The sequence below is a fragment of the Alosa alosa genome, chromosome 17 (assembly GCF_017589495.1).
Source record: "Alosa alosa isolate M-15738 ecotype Scorff River chromosome 17, AALO_Geno_1.1, whole genome shotgun sequence".
Lineage (NCBI taxonomy): Eukaryota > Metazoa > Chordata > Actinopteri > Clupeiformes > Clupeidae > Alosa > Alosa alosa.
This window is the reverse complement of record NC_063205.1, coordinates 28365666-28390710: the sequence shown is the minus strand read 5'-3', so window position 1 is coordinate 28390710 and position 25045 is coordinate 28365666. Positions and strand designations below refer to the sequence as shown.

General features: G+C 47.4%; 1 protein-coding gene across 1 annotated transcript in view; it reads right to left on the bottom strand.

Annotated features, from left to right (window-relative positions):
* The window catches only part of sema3c (sema domain, immunoglobulin domain (Ig), short basic domain, secreted, (semaphorin) 3C), a 44308-nt gene extending 19776 nt beyond the window's left edge, over positions 1 to 24532 (bottom strand). The window contains exons 1-5 of the mRNA XM_048268772.1: positions 24512 to 24532; positions 24031 to 24311; positions 20664 to 20855; positions 3844 to 4004; positions 2375 to 2437 (exon numbers count right to left, since the gene is read on the bottom strand). Of these exons, the coding sequence (XP_048124729.1) occupies positions 2375 to 2437; positions 3844 to 4004; positions 20664 to 20814 (375 nt within the window). The 5' untranslated portion in view covers positions 20815 to 20855; positions 24031 to 24311; positions 24512 to 24532. The remainder of the gene's footprint in view (positions 1 to 2374; positions 2438 to 3843; positions 4005 to 20663; positions 20856 to 24030; positions 24312 to 24511) is intronic.
* Between the last annotated feature and the right edge of the window lie 513 nt (positions 24533 to 25045).

The window sequence follows — 25045 nt, the reverse complement described above, 5'->3', positions numbered from 1 at the left end:
AGAGGGAAAAAGAGAGAGAGATAGAGAAGAAGGGAGGGATGAGGAGGAGAGGAGTGAACGCTTGGGGAGTCGTTTGGAACTTGGCTAGCCGAGTAGAAACAGCAGCTGCAGAGGCTCATGCTCCTTGTGTGTACATGCACGCACACACACACACACACACACACACCAGAGAGAACAATGCTGAAAAACAACAGCACTTCCAACGGCACACACCCTTACTCTGTCCTGTCTGTTTTCTCTCTCTCTCTCTCTCTCCCTTTCTCTCTCTCCCTTTCTCTCTCTCCCTCTCTCTATCTCCCTCCTTCTCCTTCTCTCACTCTACTCTTCCTTTTCAGTTTGCATCAACAAGCGCTCCTCTGGTGTGGCACATGGCATCAGGCACAGTGCTCATATTCCTAATGAAGCTTATGTAAGCCCTCACGGCAGACTTTCATGAGCGTCCAACTCACCAGCTCACCGAGGAGGCCGCACGTGTCTGAGGGCCCTGGAGTTCATCTGGAGATCACAGCCCAGCTTGAAAAAGAACTCCTCTAAACATGCATCACATCCACTAAAGAAGATCACTTCATCAAGAAAATGACCCAAAGATGGAGACAATGGCGAGAGAGAGAGAGAGAGAGAGAGAGAGAGAGAGGTGAGAAAAAGAAAATGAGGGAATAAGAGAGAAGTCCTCCGACACACTCTCTCTCTCTCTCTTTCCAAATGCCAACCAGTGTGAACCATGTGTGGTCCCTTCTCATGGGACCCGGAGGCCACAGACTCCATCGTAAATGCACAGTGGAGTGTATACATGTGAGGAGGGTAAGAGTAACAAACTGACAGCGCGTGCGTCTCTAGAGCCATGAGAAAGAGAGAGAGAGAGAGAGAGAGAGAGAGAGAGAGAGAGAGAGAGAGAGAGAGTAAAGAGACTCCAGGAGAGAGTGCATTATGAAACAGACCTGTCCAAACAGTGTTAGGAGACCGGTGCAGTCGGGGAGAAGGAGAGAAGACAGGAGTGAAAGGAGGATGAGAGGAGGAGAGGTAGAGTGGGAGAGAGGAGAGAGAGAGAGAGAGAGAGGGAGAGTGGGAGGGAGGGAGAGAGCCAGGGATTTGATCATCAGGGTGGCTCGACTCTAGAGACAGCTCACACAAATATTTGCCAGAGCCTGTCCACGGAAACCAGGCACTAGCCCACGGCGACACAAATCAAAAAGGAATCTGGGAATGGCTCTGTCACTTTTCCTCTCTTTTTCATTCATTCATTCTCTCTCCCTCTTTCTCTCTCTCTTATGTTCATTCTTTCCATCATTGTGTTCTTTCATTCATTTTCCTCTGAATAAAAAGATCACTGAACACTTTTTTTTTTTTTTACTTCTGAGAGTTTACTGGAATGTTTCTCGTGATGAGTTGTTTGTTTGTGCTGTTCTCTATGCCACTTCAAGGCAAAAGTGAGTCTATTTGTATCCTTGAATCCTCCTTTTCTCTCTCTCTCTCTCTCTTTCTCTTCTCTTCTTTAATCAAGTCATTAGTGCTCAGACAACAGCGTTCCAATAACCAACCTCCCAGCCTGTCTCCCACTTCAGTGCGCACACTTCAGCCCGACTGCAGCCGCCGCTTCATTAGCCGCCCCTCAAGTGACAAGTTTATTCATTTATTTGTCATTCCATCACGGAAGCCAGTCAGATAGAACACCGATATCGCTCATCACCCACCCAGACGAGCCTTGAGAACAGCCAGTCCATTAAGTAAGGCAGAGGGGGGTGATGGGGGAGTGTGTGTGCGTGTGTGTGTGTGTGTGTGGGGGGTAACTGAGGGGCCTGTGGAGTCTCGTCTCACGCTGGGCACTGGCTTTGATGATGGTTGCTTGTGTTCTCTCCAGCAGACCGGGGACACAGGTAGCCTCCCACACATCAGGGCTTGTGTTGCTGGCGAGTGTAAATGAACAGCATGGGGGGAGGCTAAGATCCTCCGTGGGTACACATCTGCACTTCCACATGCGGTCCAGCACTAACAGAGCGCCCCCTACCCCCCTCCCACACACACACACATACACACACACACACACACAGACACACACACACACACACACACACACCACACTCTTGTGAACAGAGGGCCCTTCGGAGGATCAGAGACCATGTTTGGGGGGGTGCTAACTCATCCACATACAGATCAAAGTCGCTAAGACGTTTTGCATTAACTCAACAAATGAAGCCTATTTACTAAAGTGAATTATATATATTTTACTAAAAACCACCAAAGCAGTGACTAATGATTGAAATCTTCTGAATCACAGGGGAAGATAAATAATAAAAAAAAAAACATGGCAGAGAGCCACATGCTTTCATAAGTCTGCAGATGTGGTCAGAGGGGTTGGTGGTGCCAGTGGTCTTACCGTGGGGTCTTTGCCCGCCATTTGGCACTCCTCGATCTTGCTGACGGAGGCGGGCCAGAACACCTGATGGGAAAAGCATGAAAGCAAATGAATGGGTTTGAAAGGAAGTCATTTCTTCAGTGACTACCTGGAAGCAGAAGAGAGGCGAGCGTGAGGTAAACGTGCACAACACATCAGAGTGAAGACATGTCTGTTCTGAAAGCCTTTGGCAGAGCCATGGGCGGATTATGAACTTTTGAGCCCCTGTTTGATGTGATTTCCTGTATTCTGGTGCATTTTGGGGATGGCCAATACTAAATTCAATCAGATTCATAGCCTACATCGTGATTTGTTGATATTGAGGCAGTGATTCCCTGCAAAGGCTTGAGCTTTAGGGCCCCCTGACCCCTTGGGCCCCTGGGCCTGGGCCCGGTAGGCCCGTGCAGTAATCCATCCCTGGGCAGAGCAGGAGGCAGTATATTCCTGTTTCAGACAACAGGCTTGTGTTATTGGATAGGAGCAGAAATGCAGAGTTCTTCTGAGGTCTCCCTTTCATTGCGCGCTCTCTCTCTCTTCTCTCTCTCTCTTTCTTCTCTTCTCTCCTCTCTCTCTCTGTATCTCTCTCTTTCTTCTCTTCTCTTCTCTCTCTCTGTATTTCTCTCTCTCCCTCTCTCTTTCTTTCTCTCTATCTAACATTATGAGAGTAGTCTACAAATGCATGTGTGGAAACAACCCCCACCCATCATTGAGGAGGAATGCTGATTAGAATAACAGTTCACTGAATATTAATCCACTTCACTCCTGTCCTCTATGTATAGAATGAGTGTGTGTGTGTGTGTGTGTGTGTGGCTATATGTATGGCTATGTGAGTGTGTGTGTCCATTCTGGCATGCATATGGGGTGTGTGTGTGTGTGTGTGTGTATGCATGTGCGTGTGTCACCCTGTGCTCTAAATCAGCATAAGTAATCAGAGCTATCTTATCCCTCCCCCTTATCTGATGGGCTCATTGTCAGTTCAGATACGCCCTTTTCACCCTTTTAGGGGTCTATGCTGTCCTTTCCCATGCTGAGAGTGCTGAGTGACAGTAATTGCCATTATTACCTGGCATTGTTACATTACCAGCATGGCAGCACTTACACATTTATGCATGGAAAAATCCATTCCGTGCCCCGGCCCCGTGTGATAATATGGTTACATACTCAGAGTACGATTTATGGAGAAACCTGACGAACAATGACTAGCTTGTCCTCGCAGGTTATTAGCCGCTGCCTCTGAACATAACTTATATGGATAAAATTGTGTGAAGCAAATAAAAACAGCCATTTGGAGTAATGACTGTGGACAAACATTAATGATGTGATCTTTGAGCTGCTTTATTACTTTTACCTCAAGGTCTGGGAATGTAAGCTGGATTTCCTGTGCTACTATCATCTATGGATTTCTGGGCCATTGATCATGTGTGTGTGTGTGTGGGGAGGAGTGGACTCACTTTGAGCGTGCCTTGCGTAATGTTGTTGATGTCCATGGACAGGACGTGGTCCTTGCAGCCCACGTACATCCGGTCCTGGTCCTCGTCCATCTGCAGGATCCGGTAGTCCATGGGCTTCTCAGACAGAGTGTAGTACTCAAAGGACTGGGACGCCTGGAGGTCTGGGGTTCACGATTCACACACACACACACACACACACACACACACACACACACACACACACACACACACACACACACACACACACACACACACACACACACAGACACATATGTAAACACACACACGCACACACACACACACACACACAGACAAAGAAAGATAGGAGAGGGGGAAACATGATGAATACTGAGCAAGGTGAGGGAGCGAGTGAGTGTGAGAGAGAGAGAGAGAGACAACATGAGAGCATGAAGCATCTCCAGTCCAGCAGTCACTCAAGTGCTCTGCTTACTGTTAGCGTTAACTGTAACCAGGGCCTGCCCTGCGGGAGAATGCGGCTCAAGCATCACACCTCCACCCCCCCACACACACACCCCTCCTCGCTCCATCCTCCAGCACTGTATAGGGCTATATGGAAAAGAGAGAGAGGTGCTCGAAAGGGCAATTTAGCCCGCAGAATACCCCCAAAGCTCTTCAGGGTGCTTCAGGGGGTAGAAGAGGTAAACATCTCCTCTCACCGCAGCACACACTGGTATTCACTTAAAGCTTATGGAGGGCCCCCACGCAAAAGAATGGAGAGAAAGAGAATGAGAAAAAAAGAGATAAATAGAGAGTGAGAGAGAGAAAGAGTAAGTGAGAGAGAGAGTGAGAGAGAGAAAGAGAGAGTGAGTGAGAGAGAGAGAGAAAGAGAGAGAGAGTGAGTGAGTGAGTGAATGAGACAGAGAGAGAGATTGCAAGGGGCGAAAGTGCTCTTCACTGCACTATCAAAGCCCTTCGCTCTGAAAGCTAACCTTATGAATATTTATAATTTTTCCAATCAGCACAGAGGGGCCAGGAGAGAGTGCGGAGTTGTGCTGATCGGCGCCGCTTCTGTCGCTCCTCTCCTCCTCTTTTCTTTCCTTTAACGCTCCTTTCATCCTTTGTTCCTTGCCCCGCGCGGTTCAACAAACAATTTGTGCCCGGGCCCTCCCCTTGTTCAAAGTCACTTTCTGATTCTTGGCCGAGACCCTTTCTCTTCAGCACAAAGAACCTTTCAGACCCAAAAGGGAGGGTGGTTCCCCTCTCCTTGGTTCCTGTACCTTACGGCATATTTAGTCAGGCCCAGCCACGGCCTTTCATCACAAAGCAAGGGACCACTTTTACTACGAGAGTACTGTAGAGTGTGAGCAAACTTTTTACCCTCTGGCCTGTCTTGATTGCTCTGCGAATCTGACATCACACACACACACACACACACAAGTGTGGTAAGAAAGACCACAAGAGTTACTGGATAAGAAAGACCACAAGAGTTAAAACTGAGTGAGACATGAGGTACACACGCACACACGCACACGCACACACACACACACACACTCTGCTTCACCTGACTGTGCGGGATATATATTGGACTGGAAAAGTCTTGTCAGACTCATCCTGTGAATGTGCGTTTAATAAAAATGGGACCTCTGGTGGAGCAGATTGCATCTCTGCGGCTTCAAAGACAGTGCGATAGCATCTCACTAGAGCTCAGGGAAGAATTATTAAAGCGCCACAATAGCACCAAAATAACTCATCAGGATAAACCTGGTCTGACAGAGAGAGAGAGTGTGTGTGTGTGTGTGTGGGGGGTGTGGAGCATAGGAGAGAGAAACAGAGAAAGAAAAAAACTGAGAGAAACAGAGAAAGGGAAGAGAGAGAGAGGGAGAGAGAGGAAGGGAGAGAGAAAGAGATGTACCATTGAAGGAATAACTGAGGTTTAATTACAAACACACATTGCTTTGGCCTTGGCCAAGACGGTATGATTATGCTTCTCCACTGAAATCAGTCAAGGAGAGTAAAGACTTTGTGTGTTTTGTCAACTTTATTTTGCTTCAGGGAGAAAAGCCCCAAAGTCAGAGTTTTTTGCAAGTCCGAATATCCTCCTTCTTGCTATAAACATGAATAAAGGGTTTCAAAACATTAAAAAAGCATCACAATTTTGACCTTAATCCATTGTTTCTCAATTGTCTATCCCTGTTTCTGACCCCCTTCTTGGCCTGCATTTTTTCCATCTTTCCTTGATCTGCATACCTGACCTAACTCGTCAGTGGTAGTTGATTAGTGGAACATATCTGATTTTGGTAATCTGATTTTGCTGTAAATTATAATTATGCTCACTTTCATCGGGTTTACTTGAAGCAGTGACAGACAGAAAATGCACGCTGGGTTGGGGTGGGTGAGTGTGTGTGTGTGTGGGGGGGGTTGGTTGTCCATGAGTAGGATTGAGCATACAGATTAATCCAAGGCAGTCTTCTTTCAATTAAAAAAACCTTTAATACTAGGCTAGTTCATATTCAAAGAGATAAATAATGCCAACATGTTTTGGCCAACATGGCCTTCATCAGGGCAGAACAGAAAAACGGGATTGAGCATACTCAGAAAACTGAACTGAAGTTACACCATAGCATATTTAACAGTGCTCAGTAACATCTCAAATCTGTTTTAGTGAATGCTGGCCAACACAGAGGGCAAGTCTTGCATACTAGTGAGGTTTGTCAACAAAGCCACTTCTGTTTCTCTTTCCTATGACACTCAGCTTCCCCCCTCAAGGCCATGGTCCACAGAGAAGCACGACTATACACTTGTCGCCAAGGAGTCTCAAACATTCCGTATGTGTGTGTGTGTGTGTGTGTGTGTGTGTGTGTGTGTGTGTGTGTGTGTGTGTGTGAGTGTGTGTGTGTGTGTGTGTGTGTGTGTGTGTGTGTGTGTGGAACGTGACAACACAGACCTTGCACAACTCTTAAGCTTGTTAAAAAACAACTGTTATTCATTCGTTGCTCTTTTTGTTCACTATTACTCTCGTTGTTTGCACAGGGGTGGAATTGGACACGTTCTCGTTTCCGCCCCGTTGCGCGGCCCTGTCTGCTGACCAGGAGGCCATGTTGTGGGAAGAATTGACGGGATGTGGTCATGTGACCTTGACACCTCACTGGATAAACAGAGTGAAGGGGGCTTCCACCCCGCTCTGGAGAGCACTGCGAGGTGTCCGGTATCCACTCCAATCCAATCCGAGACCCCCGACTCGAAACACTCGAAACACACGATCCGTGTCCAAATCAACACAGAACTCCCTCGGACTGTGCCAGAATCAACATTCCCACAAGCGCTGGGCAGGTGCACTATTGCACCTGCGAGATCCAAGGCAGTAAAAAGTATTTGTCAAAGTATTTTATTTGCAGTAAAAAGTGTCTGTCACGAAAGGAAATATCAAATGACCAATTAGCCAGATGTTTATCTCCCAGTTGTCGTCGTCACTGACGCAGAATAGACCTCACTGGAGATAAGTGGAAGAGATAGTATCGGACTAAAGGTGCGGTCAAGGCTTTGGATTTCTCCCATAGGATTCGGTATGATGGCGTTATCGCAGTTGTGTTAAATGTAAAAGGATTACATGGTAAGATTGGTTTTACGGCAAACAATATAAAGTGTCTTAGCATCAGCCCTGCCAACTTTCAAACCCCAATGACCTCAGTGTGCGATCAGAGTGTGCTCTTCTTGTTGACAGACTGACAGATACAGTGTCATATCTCACTGTGAGAAAACTGGCCAGACTCTCTGGTACCATCAAAACCAGCCATGTTACTAAGAACAACCCACAAAGTAACAACTTTTAAAAGTCCAGAGACATAACTCCCTGGTCATGCTCCCCCAAATCATTCTTGGATGGAGGACAGAATGGGTTTATGGTGCTCATTGGCGCGTAAATCAAAAGTCTTGAAACTCAAAACCGCGACCCAGCTATGGGGCAACTCTCTTTTTTTTAGTTCATTTAAAACGAATGTACAGTAGACACTTTTGTGATATTGTTTAATGCTGTGATGAATGAATCCGTGAGGATGTCATGCTCTATCGCCACATGTGCGTGGTTAGTCATGGCTTTGGCCAGATGCTTTCATTGTGACATCAGCAGTGCGGAGCCCAAAGGGGCCATGTCACAAACAGTTGCAAAAAGGCATCTCTCAGGGAGTGCAGCCGGTGGTGTGTGTGTGTGTATTTGTGTGTGTGTGTGTGTGTGTGTGTGTGTGTGTGTATGTGTGTGTGTGTGTGTGTTTGTGTGTGTGTGTGTGTGTGTGTGTGTGTGTGTGTGTGTGTGTGTGTGTTTATTTTACTAAGATGTGGTCTAACCACAGCTTGGTAACAGACATAAACATGACGAAGAGTTACCGTGGGGACAGGAATGGCCCAGTCCTCCTCCAACTCACTGACGTTGGTTTGACCAATTTTCTGGGAATACAGCCTGAGCTGTGGCAATGTGACGGGATCACCTCCTTAACATGCCACAGAGAGGAGTCAACGTGAGGGGATCACCTCCTCAACATGCCACAGAGAGGAGTCAACGTGAGGGGATCACCTCCTCAACATGCCACAGAGAGGAGTCAACGTGAGGGGATCACCTCCTGAACATGCCAGAGAGGAGTCAACGTGAGGGGATCACCTCCTCAACATGCCACAGAGAGGAGTCAACGTGAGGGGATCACCTCCTCAACATGCGCCATGGAGGAGTCAACGTGAGGGGATCACCCTCCCTCAACATGCCCATGGAGGAGTCAACGTGAGGGGATCACCTCCTCAACATGCGCCATGGAGGAGTCAACGTGAGGGGATCACCTCCTCAACATGCGCCATGGAGGAGTCAACGTGAGGGGATCACCTCCTCAACATGCGCCATGGAGGAGTCAACGTGAGGGGATCACCTCCTCAACATGCGCCATGGAGGAGTCAACGTGAGGGGATCACCTCCTCAACATGCGCCATGGAGGAGTCAACGGTCTAAATCACTTCCGTTTATTTTTTTTCCCTCGTGCACTCCCGGAGGTGAGAGAAACCCGACTCTTGCTTCCTGAGCCACTCAAAAGCGTCCACCTTGAGCTTGGACCAGCTTCTCAACACAACCCCCACCACCACACAGAAGGTGGTGATGCTGGTGGGGGCTGGGGTTGGGGTGGGGTGGTGGGAAGGGGAACAGGAAGTCTCGGGGCATTTTCATTATTGATGTGGGCAGGTGGGCTGAGTCTCCTTCCAGCTGGACGCTTCGGGTGCACAGGACCCTGCCTCTGCTTTTGACCGCAGGCACTCGCCCGTGGGGACCCGACAGCTCCGCCGCGGTCGAGGCTTGCTGGTCATCTGGCGCCGGTCAGCCGCGTGATACGGCACAGCGGTCGCCCTGGCACTGTAGCAGCGGAGCGTGCCAGTAATGGCGCAGGTGACCAGGCAGGCCATTGCGTCTGTTGCCTTTGAAGTGTGTCTCATTTAGTGGAAGCCACTTGGGCAAGGACTGAAGCAGCGGTCTTTCGTCAAGTCTGGAGACCTCTGGGTCATCCATTATTAAAAGAACAGTGGTGGGTTTGTAGGAGGGTTTGCTGGGAGGTCCTTTAGTATGGTCAGAGGCTACAGAAAGGAAGCCTACAGATGTTAACACAGGACCTAGAGGACGTTGTTGTAACACGCAAGACAGCACTCTTTAGTGAAGCCTACTAAAGAGTCTTCTTTAAGCACAAGGTTGAGGGACTGAGGAGAGTGATAATGGATTTAATGACATGTGTGATGAATGTAAGCACTAACGAATGCAGGCACATTCACCTTGACATGCATGTGTGGTATGATAATGCCTCCTCAGGCCATCCCCACTCCAAGTGACCCTGCCATTGATTTTCACAGGGACATCTCAACACATACTCTTAACATGGATAACATACTCCTGCCTATGTAACCAGAACCTTTCCCAGAAGAAAATGTTTTAGGCAGAAAAGAGGATTTGGATAAACAAGCCGCCAGCAATATATTGCATCTGTCATTTTGTTGCTCAACACAGAGAATTTTGGTCTCACAGTGAACCTTAAAATCAAATAACTTGTCATACAATAAGCTCTCCCTCAGACTTATACAGTCAATAACAAAGCCAAGGGCATATGAAGTCCTAGCAACAGCATGTTTCATAATTATTTACGACAGCTAGCATTTCAGCGTGAGACAGGGCGAGAAGCTTATATAACATGTGGTTTTACAAAGTTATTTCACTTTTTATGTTATTGCACTTTTTTATGCAAGTGTTTCTTCTGTTTTTAAGCATAATGAATGAGTGCACTATGGCAACAGCAACAGCTCTCTTAGAGACCTTGGGAATTGAGTGTAGAAAACATAAACAAAACAAACAAACAAACAAACAAAAAATGGGCCTCTGGCTAATGGCCTGGAACAGGGACAAAAAGACAAAGAAAACATCCCATGCCCTGTGTTAGTTTGGCAGTAACTCAATCAAGGGCTAAATTGCAGTGCCGTGGTAATTAAGTTGAGATTGGCATTGTTGGGCCGTCTGGTATGAAATCAGTACTGCGGAATGGCAATTTGAACGTGCCGGCGTTTTTTTCACTGGCCCTCGGCGTTATAACGCTGACTGACAGCCTAACTGTCTATTTGTTTGGTGTAAAAAGCTCCGTTGGGCCTTCAGTGCAAAACAGCGCTGTAGCACTCACTGGTCTGGTCTCAGCCATACAAGGACTGTTCCATCACATCACAGCTGTGTAATGATCGCTGAAACGGTTACAGCTTTTTATGTGAGAGATGAGCGCACCACATAAGTGCCTCCAACATTTTTTTTTTTTTTTTTTTTTTTTGGTTGGGGAGGTGTAGGGGGTGCAGAGACCTGGCGCCAACACACTGAAGTGGATGGCTCAGTGATGTCAGCAGTGCATGTGTCTCTTTCACAAGTCCACCCTAAATCACCGTTGCCTGGTAGTGACATCATCAAACCGAGCCAGCCAATGACACGCTCTCTCACGGGGGATGAGGAAGACGCCGTTCAGCCCTTGTGCTTTCCGTGTCAGGGGAGGGGAATGCATGCTGGGAGACTGATGGCCCTTTAATACAGGCCTCAGGATCGGCTTACGTGCCAGTGAGGCGTGGGCGTAAGAGCGATCCCTTCATATTAGGCACTGTGCACCTGTACAGGGATACGGATACTCTCTGGATGGGAGACAGATATCCGGGTCACACCACCTTCCCCTTGTGTTACCAGGGCTGCCATCCAGTCTAGCTCTCTCTCTCTCTCTCTCTCTCTCTTTCTCTCTCTCCCTCTCCATGTCTGGGTCTACAGTGTCTGATTAATCGCACTCCTCAAAGCATGGGTAAAGGCCAGTAGGAGCAAACAGACCACCAGCTAAATGAAGTGCCTCATTGCTAAGCTGCATCGCCTCCGCGGCACCCCAGCCGGTTCCACCAGTCGTCAGGGGCAGCAAGTGGGCAGGACAGACAGCCCCTCAACAAAAAAAAAATACCCCTGCCTTCCAATTTGTTCAGGCAATAAATATTGGAGCAGGGGATTTGGAGAAACCCCTTTTATTTCGCGTTCCTTGTGAGATTCGAGTGGGTCCCTCTGACCGTGGCCGACTTTCAACCTGTGCCAGGCCCCACGCCCCCCTCCGGTGGGGACAAATAGGCATAGAGCCGCATGGCTACCCTCACGTAATGCGGCGTGTCAGTAGTCTCATACATTGCTGTGCCATTCAAAGCCTTGCTCTAGGCAACCCAGCGGCCCTCTCTCCCTCCATGCAAGGCACACAATGGCCGCTGCCCAAGGACAAGGGTAGACGGCTCCCCCTCTGTTGTGATGGAGACGTGGGCACTTGCCCACAGATTGACGGCTGGTATTTTGGGTGGCAGGGTTAATCAGGTGAGGTTGACAAGACAGATAGGATGACCAGAGCAAGAGGTAAATGGGGACGTGTGTCATTGTGCAGGAGACCACCCAGTCCGGTTGGCACGTGGATCCGTGTGGAGAAAGTCGTCTGGAAGTCTGTCCATCCAACATTCCCCACATTTTCCCAGGGGGGGCGGGGGGCAGAGTGTGGATTTACCCAACTGGCATTTAAGCAGTTTCCTCTGCATACACATACAGTACATGTAGGCTTACCGCTCATTGCAGCCAACAACCGAATTTTGTCATTGTCTCTATCCAAGATCACTATCACTTTGACGCTGCAGACTAAACACGATGTGTCATCTTTGCTTATGCCACGGAAAACTGAACATTCTGTCTTAGTTTCCTCGCATTAATTTTCCTCTCATTTCAAAGACCTTCTGTGTGTACTGTGACCAAACTGCCTTCTCCACAGAGCGTCCCCTTACTCACAGGCGCTGTGGTGTACAGTGCCAGAAGTCCTCGCTGGATGCGGTTAGTTGCTATCTGCGTCAGTGGCGTGTGGATTTCTGTGGCCTGTCACCCTCCCTTCAGGAGCTGAAACAGGAGCCTGCTGACCGGCCTGCGTCGGCCGCGAGCCGCGTGCTTTGGCCCCAATTAGCATCTGCTCTCTTCTTCACCTGTCATACAACTCCCCCGGGTCACTACCCCCCCTCTGTGACCTTTGACCCCATCGAACGGCTTCCACTCACCCCTCACCCTCTTGCGTTGTAAAGTACATGTACTTTTTTTTTTTACTGTCGGAGCCCGAACAACTCCACCGAGACCCAAGCGGAACCTAAGTAGGTTACGGGGGCTTTTCTGGGTCGAGCGTACGGCGCAGCAGAGGCTAGTCCAGTCTTCAACAACTCACCCCATTTGTCACAGCTGCCATTTTGAGAGCATTTTTTTTTCTAAAAAAAAAAGTTGTGTTAGGTTTCATTAAAGCGGCCATACATCCTGTCGGAGGAACCTCTGGGCTCATAGGGGGGCTTTGATGTGTCTGGAGACTAAGTGAGACAAATGTGGTTGATACAGTGGAAGGGGACATTAAAAGATTCAGCCTGAAGATTCTGACTGAAGGAAACCTCTTTTTTTGTTGGCCTTTTGATCAAAAATTGTGGGAGAGGGCAGACATTTTCGTCGGGGTAATAAAAGAGTTTGTGAGCGCCAATATGAGATCGGCTTAAGTATTGTTCCATTGCCCCAGTGTTTCCTTTATTTGTTTCATGACCGTATGTTGAAGCCCCTTCTCTTTACGATTGTGGGAGCATGAGCCGTTCAAATGGAAAAGCACTTAAGTCTGAGTCTAACCCTGCCGAGCATCCAATTGCGTTAACCAAATTGATCCTGATGTATTCCTCAGCAAAAACTTTAATGCTGCAGTGTGCATGCATAGTAAAACAGAGACGGATTGACATCAAACACCTCAAAAGACCTTAGAGAGCAACGCTGTGAATGAATCAAACTAAATCGATGCATTGCTGACATGGAGGAATCCGCTCCAATCATTACCAGTTTGACCTCCACATGTCAGTAAACAGACCAGGTTGTCAATATTGATTGTAACAGATTAAGGTTATTCAGGGCCAAAAGAATTGAACAATCTGACATTCAGAGAAGTCCCTGGGGTCATGGAAAATAAGGAGAAAATGAATGAGGAATTGACAGAAAGAGAAAGAGAGAGGGGGGGGGGAGACGGACAGACGAGTTGTCTGAGTACCACGGCCTCAGGCAGGAGTACACTGCCTAACCTTCACTGGAGAATGTCCTAACTCAATCAATTAGCACTGTTAACAAGCAGACACATGCCTGGGGACAGGGACAGGGACAGGGACAGAGAGAGAGAGAGAGAGAGAGAGAGAGAGATGGAGAGAGAGAGAGAGAGATAGATAGATAGATAGATAGATACTTTATTGATCCCCAGAGGAAATTCAAGGTCTCAGCAGCATACAGACAACACAAACACATTCTTTAACAGCAGAAAGAGTAATTAAAGTATATAATATAAAAACACAACTAAGCAATAAGGACAGTAGAAGATAAAGAATATGCTAAATATACTAAAATACAAATTATACTAACTAACACTTAATCTAAATCAATTCTAAAACAGTATCCACATAGTGGTGATTAATCAATCAGAGGCGCTTGCAATGACTGAGGCAGGGACTGAGCCTGTGATTCTCTGTGCATAGTAAGGTAAGGTAAGGTGCTCTGTGTGAATTAGTGTCATGGTGATAGTGCAATGGTGATAGTGGTCATGGTGATAGTGCAAATGAGTAAGTCCAACAGTGCAACAATGCAGAAATAAAGTAAAGTAAAGTCTACATATCTATATATTTAACTATTTTAAGAAAAGGTATAAGTGTGGCCACAGTTCGGCTGTGGCATGGAGGGAGGGGTTATGCATATGTGCTAATGTGCTAATATAGCACGCAACCAGTGAGGCAGAAAGACAGTGGTAAAAGTGGCTAGTGGACAGACAGTATCCAAACATGGAGGGGGTGAAGAGGCAGACAGACTATGCAGAGAAGTCTATCTCTCCTCTTCCCTTAAGTGAAGCATTGAACAGTTCAATGGCCCTGGGGACAAATGACTTTCTCAGTCTGTCTGTTGTGCAAGGCAGTGAGCGAAGTCCCCAGAGAGAGAGAAATGAAAGAACAAGACGTCTAGGTTGTTGGTGCCTCTTGCCACACCCCTGAGGATGATAGCCCCGACAGGGCCCTGGTTTGTGTTGCTGTGGAATTCCCCAGATTCTGAGGCATTACAGTTGTTTTTGATCAAACTTGTTTATGTTTTCTATTTCTGTGGACGTCATGCCTCTTAAAGCAGGCCCTACATGGAAGATCAATACTATACCCCTGGACAGACACTAATCGAATTAGTGTCATTTTTCAGACTTGCTAAGATGCTCTCCTGAACAGCTACCACCTTCTTCTAAAATGCCCCTCCCCCATGGGTGACCTCTGACCTTTCGGTGACCTTACAAGGCTGCTCCTCGCTGTCCTCGGTTTGTGTCTCGTTTAATGTAGTTATTACTCAGAGGGTCAGAGACTTAACAAACAGTCAAGAGGGCAACCCCAGCCAAAACATCAACATGAAATGCATTTAAGAGAGATTTAGAAAGATGCATTTAAAATCAGGGGTGGGGTAAACATTTCCTGAGCATTAAGCCATTGTTATAGATGTCAGTGTTTGATTTATGCCAGACTGCTGCAGCTCTGGCACGGCGCAACCGTGTCTAATCTAAAACCCTGATCTTGACATAAAAGAATGTGGAAAATGCATTACTTCTAGCCACGTCTCACACTAGGTCAACTCTAGCCTCGACTTTACCTTGGTATTAAAAAAAGCAGGATTGGACTCGGAATGCAAACTGAACCTGATTGCGGGGGCTCAGACATCATTTCCGACATTCCAATAAACAGTTGAAGCCACATCGTTGTTAAACACAGCACTTGGGTGACCAAACCACAGAGGAGTATTTTTACCAGAGTGATTCAGCAGAATCAGACAGGACTGAGGCGGAGGCCAGTGTTCCAAAGTCTTTGGCGGAACAGGCATCGGTCAAAAAAGCCATGTAAAAACACCCACCGGTCTGAGCTCCCATATGGCCTCCAACCACCGACACTTCCACCTAACACAAACACCTCAAACAGTCTAACCTCTGTCCCCCCTCTTTCTCTCTCTCCATGCTAGAATATGCTAGAACATTGACGAAGTGTAGGAAGAAGTCTAAGGAACGTAGGTGAAGGTGAAGAGGCCTGGGTGAAGAAAACGGCATGTCCGCTTCCTCTTGGCTAACCGCGGTGTAGGCTGTGTGGACGGCTGTTTCTGCTCACACAGAGGGCCCGAGGAAGAGGAGGCAGGGGAGGCAGCGGAGGCAGCGGAGGCAGAGGGAGCGATCGCTCATCGGAAACAATCCCCGCTCCGAGCCGTCTCCGACACGAGCCCGAATGGGAGTTCGGCTCAGAGACGGATGAGGTGGATTAAAATAGACTCAGGGGTTTCTATAAACGCAGACGCAAAAAGACACACACACACACACACACACACAGACACACACACACACAAGTTCTAACACAGATATTTGCACACACACATACACACACACATTCCCACATGCACAGAGAAACATGGAACAATACACGCGAAACATCAATCTGAAGACGTATGAGGCGGATTAGAATGCTGGGACAAACACTGAGACGAGCACACACACACACACACACACGCACGCACGCACGCACACACGCACACACACACACACACTATCCTCCAAACACACACACAAACACTCCAAACACAAAACAGTCACCTACTAAATCACATTTACCTTCTTACCACCATGACTAGTTTGGGTTAAGAGAACAATGATTGAGTTCACACTGCTTCTTACCGAGCCTTTAAAAAAGATACCACCCCGTCATGTCACACAGCCTGTCCTGTTCACCGCTCAACAATGACCATGACACTCAACACCCAGACGTGTTAGTCTTTGACACGCAGTCATCGCTACAAAGAGCCAGAGACAAAACAAAGACCTGCAGCGGCCTGTGTGCAAAGAGTCGTAACTCAAGCAGCACGGCGGACGCAGATCTGACTCTCGCTGTGTAGATGCCACACCATCGGTTTACGAAAGAGACTACGTGATGCGTGTCTGTCCATGCAAACAGCAATGCAGGTGAGGACTGGACAAACACTTTCTCAGGATCGTTAAAAAAAAAAACACAAAGCAGAAGCTGGTTGGGTGGCCTGGGATGAAGTAACGCAGCCGTACGGCTCCACGCATATTTTTTACCCGAGCCCAAGGTTTAATGAAACGGGTCGAGTTAGATTCCCGACGTGTTCCACATTCTCCCAGAGTCACAAAGGAAACAGCCAAACAAACGTGCCTGTCTCAACTTAAATATTTCCAGCATGCGTAATGAATTGGACCTCTGTATACCCATGGGATTCCTGCTCGGGTTCTACCTGACCCTTGTTTCTCACTCACACCACTGGTTCAAATAAAACTTTCTGGAGGTCTTGGGTTTCTCTTGATAAGCACACAAGGCTATCGGACTACATCTCTGAGGTCTGGCCGGGGCCTAACACAGCTCTATTTGTTATTGTGCCTTACAGCATGATTCAAAGTAATTAGCGTGATCACAGCAATATTACAAAGATGGAGAAAACATTGGCATCATCTCCCTGCTGGTACCGCCAAAACTCACATGAATCTTAGAGCTCATTACGTGATCACAAGACACCTCGGGGGAAAATACTTCAACGGCATACAGTATATGGAACCAATCGGAGGGCTAGACTAAATATTGGACGTCAAAACATCAAACAAATGTATAAAAACACACTGTATAAATGTGTAACTCTTGTGTAAATTTGACTTGCACTCCAGTATGGCACAATGTGCGTGTCTCAACACAAACGGAGTTCGTCATGTTTATTATCATGCTCTGCTGAGAATAAGGCTAACGTTCATCACATTTTTAGCGCAGGGGCTGCGATCGATTGTGTTTATTATGGTGCTATGTTGCTTGGCCCACTGCACTGGCTTCAACGAGACAGCGAGAAGAGATGGAATGTCAGAAGCCGCAACTTCTCTCCAAGACAAGACGCGATCGCTCCTGTTCGGGCCCGGTGAACCCGGGTCACCCCTGGGGTTGAGTTTCAGGGGCCCCCGGGGGGGAGGTGGGTGGGTGTTGGGGGATGAGAACCAGGGAAGAGGCCAGGAGGACCTCCACCGACGCTGGCCTTTGCTGCATACTCCAAACAAGCTGACCCCAGCTTCTACCTGCTTTCCACTAAATCCTCCCCTTCAGGGGATTGTTTTCCCACCAAGTTGAAGTTTGGTTAGATCAGGGTCAGAATAATAAAGACATCCCCCAACCTCTTTCCCGTCCCCTATTTCCCCTCGTGGAGCCACCAAATTGGCCCAATTGTGTGGAGCATGTTGCACTGACACAGGTGCTGACCCACCTGCTGCCTCTGTCCCTCTGTCTGACCGGTAGCTCGTCATCTCCCTGAGGGACCCCTTAGACTTAGAGAGCAACTTCCACACTGAGGCATTCCAGTCTCGTATAAGGAAAGAGGTGGAGAGAGAGAGAGAGAGAATGAGAGAGAGAGAGAATGAGAGAGAGAGGAGAGAGAGAATGAGAGAATGAGAGAGAATGAGAGACAGAGAGAGAGAGAGATGAGGGGGCCTTCACACTTGAGCATCAGCTCCCCTACTGTCAGTGAACATCTGGCGATTTCTGACTGAGATCCAACTCCTTCCTCGGGAGATATACACTCCCATGCCTCCTTCGCACCGTTGTGATTTACGGCTCACGAAGCGAGATCAATTCAACCTCGTCTAGCCGTGCGTCACGTAGTACAGTATAGCGTGGACTTAAATCATGGAAACAAACACACAGACCTGAGTTATGCTCCCATACTGAGTTTTGAGGCCCCTCTTTCCCTCTCACTGTCTACCTAACCAACGACTCAAGCGGCCAAAATGTGCCTCATGAGAGGGACGCGATGCAGCCATCCCAATACATCACACTCTCAATCTCGAGCACACCTGTGCTGTTTTCCCCATCTCACCTCCACCTCCCCACCTTCCCCGATCGAGCTCTCATCATCAAACAGTAAACCGCTACAAGCCGGCGGCTGTGCTTTCGCTACTCCTCGCTCCCTAAAAACTGGGTGTGAGTGTTCCTCCATGTCGCCACGCCACGCCACGCCACGCTGACGACTTCAGCAGAGCACGTCTAATCCCGAGCAGGGGGGGACCAATCAAATCCACACCTGGGCTCCTGCTGTGGGGTGGAGGCCAGACTTCTTTTCAGCATGGTGACCCTTTGACCACAGGGGTCAGCCATTTTCATGGGTCTGCAGCGCGTAGCAGAAGTCACAGAGGTCTAATTCTGGTGGTCCCCCACTCCACTTCCCATCCAGGTTTTTGTCCCTGTTTTTGGCAGCCACTGTTCTCAGGTCAGCACGGTGCACCAGTGAGCCATGAGCTGTTGAGTCAGTCAGTGAGTTGGTAGTCAGACTTCGGCAGTGGAAAGACGCTGGATAAAACCATCTCACAGCTGTGCAGCACACACACACACACACACACACACGGAGGAATGACAGATGAGGGTGACAGGAAAGAGTGAGAGAGAATGAAAGTCAGAGAGAGGGATAGAGAAAGAAAGAAAGAAAGAAAGAAAGAAAGAAAAAAAAAGGAAAAAATGACTTACAGGCCAAGAATGATAATCAGAGAAAGACAATTACAGCGGTGAAAAGTCGAAACTGTGATCTGTAATGAATTAAATCTCACTTAGGCATGAAGAAATGAGGCAAAAGAGTGGGAAAGTAAAAAACATATGCTGACAGGCAAATAAAGAGTGTGAAATAAGGTAAGCTAGCCTGAGAAGATACGGCCAGTCCATTTTTACATCAGACAAGCCGAGTCCATCCAACACAAAGCCCACCATTCTCCCCAAGCACAAACCCATTGGCAACCTGCCGCACGACCATCCCACCGATCAGCCAGGGCCGTAACTCACCCGCCACTGTACTCACACTGTATGTGTGTGTGTGTGTGTGTGTGTGTGTGTGTGTGTCTGTGTGTGTGTGTGTGTGTGTGTGTGTGTCTTTGTTTGAGTGTGAGAGAGCGAGAGTGAGACAGAGAGAGATAGAGAGAGAGAGTGCAAAATGCCAAACAGCCAAGGCCACATTAAGGGCCTGACATTCTTGTCACCACAGAAACAGACACAGAACAGACGCCCAACCAGATCTCCCCTTCCTCCTCCCCCCATCCACCACCCCACCCCGACACACACACCCACACACATCCACACACACACACACACACACACACACACACACACACACTCCTCTGCCCCAGTCTCTCCTCATCCAGCAGTGCTAATTAAGGGCAATCAACCATCTCCTGTTGAAAGCACCTGTACAGCATCAGTACTCTCCCCCTATCGCAAGCATGGAAGTCTGGAGCCTCTGAGACCTGGAGAAAATAGGCCCCCTCCACCCCCCCACCCTCCCATCCTCGAACTCTCAAGCCCATTAATAATTCAGTCAATGATCCATGTCAACGTAATTAAATATGAAGAAATAAGAACAAACTGGATAGAATAATGAGGAACAGGACCTTCACCACACTCCCCGTCAATTAAAGTTTAACCGTGCAGAGACATCGGGGCCAATTCACCGCAGACTCACATGGGCATGTGTTGATTCAGAATTGATTCACCGCATCAGTTAATTCATGCATGATGCATTGTCTAATTAGACCCAGTATCGATTCATAGCAAAGAGAAGTTCAACTCGGTCACATTGTAGCTTCACAGCACGTCTCCACACAGGTGAAATTCCAACAACCTCACTGTTCACTCTTGTGATTCATGATGCAACTCGACTCTTGACTTCACTGATTCATGGCACAATTAAGTTAGTCCAAGCCTGATAACTGAGAGCACTTGCTCTAAAACAGCCATAAATCAGATCCCTTGTAAAAGCCACATCCACTACAGTAATATGTACATGACAGGCAGACGGATGAAGTGCATAGTTCCAAAGGGAGGCGAGGCTCCTCTCTAATAGCACCTAAACCAGGTCAGTAGCGTCAGTCTGCTGTGTAAATCTGTCTCACCTAAACGGGATGTGTGCACTGCACTGATAAGAACCAAGTTTCCACGCTCAAAACATTTATTAAATAGTATCTTCCGCCAGTGACTAGATCGAAACCAGGTCAAACTCCATAAATTAGTTCACATCATGAGAGCAAACACACACACACACACATTTTGGATATGCGTTCAGCATTAGCGGTCTTCTCTAGAATAAGGCGTCATCTAACCCTTCTCCAGGGTAGATGATAGATAGAAGACAGACAGATACAAGAAGATCCTCCGCACTTTATTCTTAAACAGTATTCTCACGAAGACACACAAGATGCCAACTCACTGCTTACCGGTAAAAGTGAGGAAGACTCTGGGTTGTGGGGTAGAGAAGGGGGATACGGCGCTGAGGAAGATGAGCAGAAGAGCCAGTGTTGTCGTGGCCGTCACCTTGCCTGATGATGACTCCACTGGCCAGGTCACATGACCCTGTGGCCACCCCATGATGTCTGGGAGGAGAGAAAAAACACCCAGACCAAAAAAACCTGTAAGGGGAAGAGAGAGAGAGAGAGAGAGAAAGAAAGAAAGAAAGAAAGAAAGAAAGAAAGAAAGAAAAATAACAAAGTGATTAATCAAAATATTCAAAACCTCCATGTCTCACACACCAAGTCTTTGGTAAGAAGTTCTGTATGTGGATCAAAGGTCTCCTGTGAGAATTGGGAAATGCACTATTGCCTTTCAAAAGACTGGTACAAAATGCATGAGTTAACTCTTTATAAAAAAATAACACTTGAGGGCCTTTTCTCTGTTTTTCCCCCTTCTCTGAGACAATAAGTGATCAATAATGAATAAGGACAAGAAGAACACATGCTGTTTAGGGATTCTTTCATCGCTGCAGGAGAGCTCAAAGGCATCACTGGACAGAGTCGGGACTTTACAGAAACATCACGCCAATGCGTGGAGCACAAATATATATTTATATTTGCGCAGGGGAAATAAAAGACGGTCTCCACGCTCATGGCTTATACATGAGCGGTCTTGAAAGATTGATGGCTGGTCGTGAAGAGGAAAGCAGGCGCGCAGGATATCTACGAAAGTTTCAATTTGCAATGCGGTGGCAGGTAATGGTTGGGTGGCAGAGGTCAGCCCGCCCTTTCGCAGAAGGCTGGTCGCAGCTGCACTAAAAAAGCTATGCTAGGACTCCGCTACCTATGTTTATGTTGGTATGTGTGTGAAAGTGCATATGTGTGTACAGGACGCGCGCGCGCGCTTGTGTGTGTGTAATAAGGCTAATCGGTTAGCATATGGAAAACAGAGTAAGGTGGAGATTGCTTTGGCAGTGCGTCTAGGAGTATAGCAGAGAAATGGAAGTTGCAGAGCGGAGAGAAGCAACCATGCAAAGCAACTCTCTTTCTCTCTCTCTCTCTCCGTCCATAAGATGTCAGCCACACAGCTGCTAAAGTCATCACTGGGGAACCCAGCAGGCTGCCACTGGACGTCATAAACCATTACTCCGAGATAAGACACCATGCGGCCCCGCCACCTTACGCATAGTCGCATACTCATACACTCACACTATAGCTGTACATGCTGCCAAAACACGCACGCAAGCACGCGCGCGCGCACGCACGCACGCACGCACACACACACACACACACACACACACCCCTTCTCTTTGCCTATATAACTGCATAGCACACACTAATAAATACAAAATACAGTCCACACACTCTCACCCTTTTTTTCACAACTCTTTGTACAGCATCCCTGAGACTTGAGTTCTGGTGCGCATTAACAGACAGCAGAGGAATTCATTAATAAGCACCTGAGCGCTGGTCCTGGTATGCCTGACTGCTTCTCTCTCTCTTTCCCGATTTAATCACCCAGCCGTGCCTCACAATAGACCTGTAACGAGGATTGTCCCACTTCATAACTAAACTCAGGCCCGCCAAACCACTCGCATCGTTTATAGTCTGGGACTTTTGAACGCAGTCCAGGGATACTGTCAAAAACGTCTGGCCAGGAATGTTTAGAAATGAAAGTTTAAATGCCTTTGGTTCAAAGCCAGTTTTAAACAAACAAAGACACACGCTACATTTGAATAGTGTGACGATAATCGGCTTTATAGTGTGTTGTTTCTGTATATCCTGGCCTAATGAATTTTCCATTTCGCCTATACAGAAACCTCCCTCTTCAAAAACAAAACGATGCACACAAAACATTAAACGGGTGATTTACAAAATCAAGGTTTGTTTATTTTAGATGCTTAACAACGTCCTTGAAAGGGAGGCTCATTTTTATGTCATCTCATGAACCTTAAGTCATTAAGCATCTGTCGTCTGTGATGTGTAATACATATGCACACAATTTGGTTTGTTTAAACTGTAGTAATTGACTGAAATGCACTTGCAGCTGGACGAGAGATTGTTTTGAACAGTCTGCCTGTGCTCTTCCTTGTTAAATATAAACAGAGATTGGTTACAGACAGAGATCGCCAGGTCGTAATTGAATCAGATGCATTTAAGGCAGGAAATCGCATTAGTCCGTTGGAGTCAGTGGAGGTAAAGAGCATCGTATGGTGCGAAAGAGCAGTGGCGAGGCGCACGCGGGCGGCAGCCTTCTGTCCATGCGGGAATCAGCGCACAGCGGCGACCAGTGCTACCCGTTACCGCCTTTCCCCATAGCCTATCTGCCAACAGCTCGCTTCCCTGACGCGGTGCCAAACGCACGCTTGACTCTGAGAAAAGAAGAAAAAAAAAACTTAACTTATACCTTCGGCTGAATAAAAATCAAGAAAAGGCGGATCAAGAAAAGGAATCAGAAGTGCGTCGTGGCGGTTATGAAATAGGCTATTAGTTTAAGACTCACTGGACCCATTAATAGACTTTCTGCTTGCTATTTGCTTCCACTTGTTTGTTTTTCATCCGCATAAATAAGAAACTATGTATGTTTGAAATAAACACTCTGCCTTATGTTTCATACTGAACGTTTTGGACGAGTTGACGAGTTGTTTGGCGGTAGTGTTTAAAGGAGTAGGGTACTCGAAATATGAGTACGAATATGCAATAGTAATAGGACCACATGTTTTAGATCATAAAAATACAACTGAAAGGTAATAGCCCATATATAAATGCAAATAATATGTTACACGCCAAACCCACGACGTGCACTAACCTATTAGTCTAATAAATGTTATTCAGTAAAACCTTTGCCGTTATCAGATCTGAGACCTCCTTCTGAATTTCCACAGAAATCAACTGGCTCTTCTCCATAAGACAGTGAAGTCAGCAGAGAAACTAGGAAAAACATAAAAAGACACCCACAAGCAATATAAACATCATCTCCAGCCACAAGATTAATTCAACAGACTTGGCAAGACTGTCAGGGTGGCTGGGTGGGCACGCTGTTTGAGATGAATCCTGCATGAGAACTTTAAGCATTGTCATTTCCCTTGGTCTCACCAGTGGGACCCTCGCACCTGTTAGCCAGAGCCCTCTGATCCAAACCCCCCTCTCGACACAAACGCGCGCACACACACACACACACACACACACACACACACACACACACACACACACACACACACACACACACACACCTACTGCCTCTGCTCCATCTGGACCCCAGGCTGGAGAAGGAAACCCACACACTCCCAGCAGGGCTCAGCTCGCCAGCTGGACCCAGATCCTGATCTGGACACCAGTCGGGGTTCGGACTTACCCTCTTAGTCCGTCTTGAGACTGCTGGTGCCAGGTGCCAGTAGGTCCAAAGGTTATCCTGGTCCCACCGAAGACAGCTTCAACCTCCCTCTCTCTCTCTCTCTCACACACACACACTCTCACTCTATCTGTCCGTGGGTGTGAGTGTGTATGTGGGTGCGTGTGTGTCCCGTGAGTAGGTTCACTGGTGCTCCGTGTCTGCCTCCTTCAAGTGACTACCCAGAAGAGAGGGGAGAACGGAGAAGAGGAAGAGAGGACAGGACTGCTATTCCATCCAGTTGCCTGTAGGACAAACAAATCTGAATGAGCAAGAGAGTGAGAGAGAGAGAGAGAAGAGGGAGGAGAGGATAGAGAGGGGAAGAGGGACGGAGGGGGCAGAGAGAGAGAGAGAGGAGGGAGACAGAAGGAGGACGGGTTTCCTATTACACACGTCTCCATTCACTCACACACACACACACACACATACACACACACACTCTCACCCTCTTTCTCATCTCTTTATGCCCCCCTTTAACGAGGCAACAGACTGATCACAGAGACGTCCCTGAGCAAACATTGGTTCTGCTGTGAATCCTTGCCACACACAGAGAGAGAAAAGGGAAACACCATCCCTAACACTGCTCATGGACAAAGAATGAGAGAGAGACAGAATGAGAGAGAAAAGGGAAACACCATCCCTAACACTGCTCATGGACAAAGAATGAGAGAGAGACAGAATGAGAGAGAAAGGGAAAGTGAAGAGGCAATCAGCCCACATTGTATAGTTACTAACACACCATTTCCCACTCCAAACAGATTAAATCACTAGCCTTTCAAGCTAAACAGACATTTAAACAAATATGGAATTTCTCTATGGCAAATGTTAAATATTTTTACAGCTCATAATAACTCCAAGATAAATCTATTCTTGAACTTGTTCCTGAGCCAGAAAAATTCAACAGCAAACTCCATTTCTCACTTTGACAAAAGGGAGTTGAGTCATGCCATGGAACAATTTTTGTTATGAAAAATAATTA